General features: G+C 34.5%; 1 protein-coding gene across 1 annotated transcript; it reads right to left on the minus strand.

Moving 5' to 3' along the window:
* Positions 1 to 342: 342 nt before the first annotated feature.
* On the minus strand, positions 343 to 2,456 carry LOC137964841 (uncharacterized; the record flags this gene model as incomplete). The annotated part of the gene is made up of 6 exons (XM_068811394.1): positions 2,091 to 2,456; positions 1,676 to 1,894; positions 1,361 to 1,592; positions 1,013 to 1,078; positions 765 to 859; positions 343 to 666 (listed from the first exon to the last, which is right to left on the minus strand). Coding segments are annotated over exons 1-6 (1,302 nt in total), but the record flags the coding sequence as incomplete, so codon positions are not given.
* Between the last annotated feature and the right edge of the window lie 3,378 nt (positions 2,457 to 5,834).

Below are 5,834 nucleotides of genomic sequence, written 5' to 3' on the forward strand. Positions count from 1 at the left end.
CTTAAAATGAGCATCGATAGAGTCTGAATAAACAAGGATATCATCTATATAAACAATTGTAAACTCAGAATAAGGAGCAAATATATCATTCATGATATTCTGAAATTCAGATGGAGCATTCTTCAAACCAAAAGGTATAACATTCCATTCAAAGTCACCAAAAGGGACAGTGAATGCATTTTTATATTTATCCTTTTCGTTGATTTGAATTTGTCAATATCCAGATTTCAAATAAAATTTTGAAAAGATTTTAGCAGAAAACAATCTGTCAAATAAATCTTTTTTGTTTGGGATAGGGTATCTAATCCATCTCAAACAATCATTGAGTGGTTTATAACTAACCACTAATCTAGGCACACCTCTTTCCTTTTTTGAATTTTTATTTACATAAAAAGCAGTACAACTCCTTGGGGAGTAAGATTTCCTAATTAATTTCTTATCCAAGAGATTTTGGATTTCCTTCTTGTAAAGGTCAAGTAAGGCATGTTTCATTTTACTAGGCCTTGCTTTTGTTGGGATGGTTCTTTCATTGAACCCATCAATATAGGGTAAGGACACAATATATTTATGTCTATCCCAAAAAGTTGTAGGAATGTCACTACAAATTTCTTGGGTAAACATTTTTTGCAGAGAACTAATTTTCTCTTTTATCTTTGTATTTTCCAACTGTTGTTCAAGAGTTAAAAATTGAATTTCTTTATCTCATTGATAAAAAAAATTTGAGGAGGAGATTTGAAAGAGAAATAGATAGGTTTATTATTAACCTGTCCAAGAATTCCATGGTTATCAATGCCTTTGATTGGAATGATTTTCTCCAGAAAAGGAGTGCCTAATATGACTTGCTGAGTCATATTTTTGACTAATAAGAAGTCAGTAATAAGGCACTGATTATGAGTGCATATGGAGGCATTGTTTAATTTATATTTAATTTTCATTTTGTCTCCATTGGCATTGGCCAAAGTTTGAGTGGTTTTCTCAAAGTACTGGGTTGGAATCAACCCATCCTAGATGCAGTTTAAGTCTGCTCCACTATCAATCAGAGCTGCCAATTTAGGAATGACAAAGTTCTGGTCAATAACTAAATTAATAACCGTATGCCATAATTGATGGATGACCTTGGTGATTTGATTAAGAAAAGGATCCTCTGATTTCTTTTCTTGATGCAAATCCTTTTGTTCACATTTTTGTTCAAGCTTTACAAGGATTTTAATTCTTTTAATTCAAGCTTGATTTCTTTAATCTCTCCTTGTAATGACGATGGATACTGGTTGTTTTGAAGAATTGGTTTCTTCGTAACGACCAATAATTTCCTTCAAAGAATATGGTTTTATTCCTTGAATGGGAGGTATCTATGAAGTACTTTGAAATTGATCAAGATATTCTTTGATTAAATATCTTTTAGTTTGAGGATCTTCCTCTTGATCAATGTTCTTCAGCATAAGTTGTTGATCATTAGTAAGAACATTAATCTGATGCATTTGTGCCAAGGATTGTAGATGAGAACAACTACAATCTTGGTCTGCTTCTGATTGGCTGGATGAGGCATAATCAAGATCCTCTTCAGTATCAGAATTTAAGAGAATTTTAGCCAACTGGATTCTCAATCCTTCATCAATCTGAAGTTGGTTAAGTTTCTCTTTATTTTTGCATCTATTTGAATAATAGCCTAATTTACCACATTTATAACAGACAATTTTCTTTTTGTCTTGAAGATGTCTTCTAGGAGGAGGTCTCTATCGAGAAGTATGTTTTGGAGGAGGTCTCCTAGATTCATGACGAGTCTTTTGATGAGATTGTCGTTTTGAATATCGCCTACTCTGATGTGAGTAGTGTTCCTGTTTCTTAGCATGAGAGACTTTACCTTTTCCCTTCCAATGATGGGAAGGTGGTGGTCCTGTGTCACAGGCAAACTGTTCACAGAATTCACCAAGCTCATGCATTCCAGTAAGATTTTATTTCTTAAGTTGAGCTTGAAGCTTTAGATCATTACATAAGGTCAGTCCTTCTTGGATGATGGCACTGGTAAGGAGACCATATGTATATTGATGGTAGTTTATAATGCCTACCTCATTACCTAACCTTTTTATTACCTTGCTGGCAAAAAGAGTTGGTAATCCATCAATATATTTCGCTTTCCAATATTCATTATTGGCATCTGGTCTTTGCATTACTTTAGTGATGAACACATCCTTATACCATTTAAAATGGCTAAGAGTTCGACATTTAAAATTTTGCAAAACCTCTCTTCCCTTATCAGTAGTGGAAGTCAAATGTCCAATAAAATGATGAACAATACATGAAATCAAGGTGTAAACTGCATCGTCCTCACCGAGGTAGGCTTGGCCAGATTTAGTTTTAATAACCTTTTTGGAATTATAAATTTCATGATGTTGTTCAGGGGTGAGAATATTATCCCACCATCCTTTGAGGGCTCCAGAAAACCCTGCAGTCAGCATTTCTGCTATTCCTTGATCGGAATTCTTTTGTTGTCAACAGATGGTACAATACAAAACCATCCGTTGACAATGTTCTAGGATCTGATATTCAGATAATCCATATTCCATTCATAGATGGTTTTGCCATCATAGGCCTTTGATATAGATACACATTTTCCTCATATAATAGGTCCTGAGGTGTAGGCCTATGGTCATAAAGTTTGTGATCTAGACCCCATTTCCTAGTAGATCTTTTCGAATAATCTAATTTTTTAATACTCGGTTGGTCTTGAATGATTTGCTAAAGAATTTCTTCAGTTTGATTGACATTGGTTAAGCCTAAGTCTTTTAGACTAAGATCTAGACCAATATCAGAATCAAAGTATGCTGAAGTCTTAAATCCTCAATATTTTGTGACAACGAATCTTCATTTGATTCATGAAATTCCATCATACGGATACTTTTAGGAATCTCCTTAGCTTTGTCTACTTTGGCTTGCTTGAATTGATCATCTGAAAGATTTAATTTGCCAAGCCGAGATAATCATTATGAGATAATAATTCTTCAAGAACTTCAGAATGATTATCTAATTTAAAGTTCCGAATAGGAACAAGTGGCTTGATGAGTGGTTTATCGTTCATCAACAAAGGTAATTTTGCAAGAAGATAAGTCAGAGAGATTTTGACAATATTTCTCGGGAGTTCTTTTTTCCTATAAATCTTCAATCCGAATTAGCTGTTGACCAATTGTTTGAAGATTTAAATTGGTAAAGTTGTTTTGTCTCCTGATCTAACCCATAGGATTCAGACTCACTTCAGGATTAACAAAAGCAACAGCTTCAACAAGATCAGGGGATTTCCCTGAGGTGCTTGGAAATTCAAGCTTTATCGGATCAGTAGGAGGATGAACTGATCGGATAGTTATGCCAGACCAAAGCTGACATTCTTTTGATAGGGTAGAAAGAGTGAGGGCTGTGGAAGAAACTAAGGGTCGTTTCTCCGCTTGCTTTAGTCTAAAACGCATAAACCAATCAACAAAAGACATGATGACTCTATTTGTTTCCAAATAAAGATAAAAGTCAGTTTCAAATTCCATGTGTTCTGCGTCCAAAAACCATCTTTTGAAACCTAAATTATTGGGGTGAAAGAATTCAGCTTTGATTGCTGCACTGTCCACCACAAAAGGTGGTGGGTCCTGGTTAATCTGCTGAGGTGTAAAAATCATAATCACAGATTGAAACCAGTCATTTCACCGGGAGTGGAAGAAGTTAGCTCAACCTTTCTCTGTAGACCCCATGAGGTATCTGGGTGTCTGATATGTGGATTCCTTTTAATGAGGAATCATCTTTTATGGATTGTTTTTCATCCAATTTGTGTAGGCGAGAGGATTGTCCTACATCCGAATAGCAGGACGATGGTGGTAAAGAGACTCGGTAAGGAGTCTTGTCTTTGAAATTAATTACCACATCACCATCAGCTGATTGGATGACTTGCTTAATATCCTGATTAATCAAGAGTCTTGGAGGAACAGCCTGGGGAATTGTCCAGTTAGCTGGGAAATGAATTTCCTCCCAACATTCTTGGAGTGGCAACATTTGCACTCATCAGATCTGTCTCGATCAAAACTGTCTTACCTTGATCTGGTAAGTTTAATACCTTAGGGACTAAGGTATTCATAATTTTGAAATGAATCCTTGCAATTACTGCAATGGTTTCATTTCCAGGAATAAAATTGTATCCTTGTGTTAGAATCCCCAACTGGATACATTCTAACAAATTCCTATCTGTTAAAGATAGGGTGAGGTTTGGATGGACGTTAAAGTAAACAGGTCTCCTACTGAAACTTGTTTCTACTATACCCATTAATGAGGGTTTCCAATCCAAACAACGACCATCATGAAGAATGGCCTGAAGACATGTATTTATCCCTAATAAGGTCAAGGGTTTGAACGCTATTTGTATGCATCCAATATGCATATATTTCCTCTCAGTATCTACTAGATACTTGTTGAGATCTGTTAACTCTAATAATTTAAGAGTTGAATCTTGATTTTCAAGATTGATTTTTTGTACCATGGTTTTAATTCCCATGGTACTAGAAAGGGTGAAGGTTCCTTTCTTGTATATTGATGTAGGTTTAATGGACGGAATTGTCCAATAATTTAATTTTTGTTGAACTTTATATTCAACAAGAGATGTATTTTTAACTGATCCAGTACTCCTACTACTGGATGCCATATTTTAACAAATGATAAATTCAAACACAATTAAAACAGATAATAAATTAAAAGGAAATTAAAGTAACCTACAACTAAGAGTGGTAAAAGAAAACCAGAAGGAGGAATATCCTAGTATGAATTAAACATATTATAAACTGATTATTTGGTAACCATAAATGAAGCAAACTATTGTTCAGAATACCATAATTAATTTATAGTTCATCATCTTCTTGATCAGATACACGTCTGTCAATGATTTATGAGTATAGCGGCCCTCCACACCTACGCCTATCGACGGCAACGGCAACACGGGCATAACTCAATGCGACTTGGGTGACGTCCCATATCATAACAAGAATGAAGATGAATAGTATAATCATTATAATATTTCCAAGTAAGTTAACTCCCCTGATGATTAAGATATAAAAAATTTATAATATCTTACTTCACACCTGGATATTCAAGGTTTAGCCTTCCATGGATCTGATATAGTGAATAAGATATTGGTGAGTTAAAGTTATTCTCTGCTCGTTTTTTGTTTTAGTTTCCTTTTGTCAATTTCCGTCTTCCCGTTGTAATTGGTATCAAAGCCAAGGAAGGCTAAACCTTGAAAATCCAGGTATGAAGTAAGATATTATAAATTTTTTATATCTTAATCATCAGGGGAGTTAACTTACTTCACATTGTTATAATGATTATACTATTCATCTTCGTTCTTGTTATGATATGGAACGTCACCCAAGTCGCATTGAGTTATGCCAGTGTTGCCATTGTCGTGGATAGGTGTAGGCGTGGAGGGTCGCTATACTCATAAATCGTTGACAGACGTGTATCTGATCAAGCAGATGATGAACATTAAATTAATTATGATATTCTGAACAATAGTTTGCTTTGTTCATGATTACCATATAATCAGTTTATAATATGTTTACTTCATACTAGGATAGTCCTCCTTCTGGTTTTCTTTTACCACTCTTAGGAGTAGGTTACTTTAATTTCCTTTTTGTTTATTTACCTGTTTTAATTGTGTTTTAATTTATCATTTGTTAAAACATGGCATCCAGTCGTAGGATTACTGGATCAGTTAAAAATGCATCTCTTGTTGAATATAAATTTCAAGAACAATTAAATGATTGGACAATTCCGTCCATTAAACCTAAATCAATATACAAGAAAGGAAC

This window comes from Aristolochia californica, unplaced genomic scaffold, assembly GCF_029961685.1.
Source record: "Aristolochia californica isolate CCGP_79_NKW_82.1479 unplaced genomic scaffold, dmAriCali1.0.hap1 SCAF_462, whole genome shotgun sequence".
Taxonomy (NCBI): domain Eukaryota; kingdom Viridiplantae; phylum Streptophyta; class Magnoliopsida; order Piperales; family Aristolochiaceae; genus Aristolochia; species Aristolochia californica.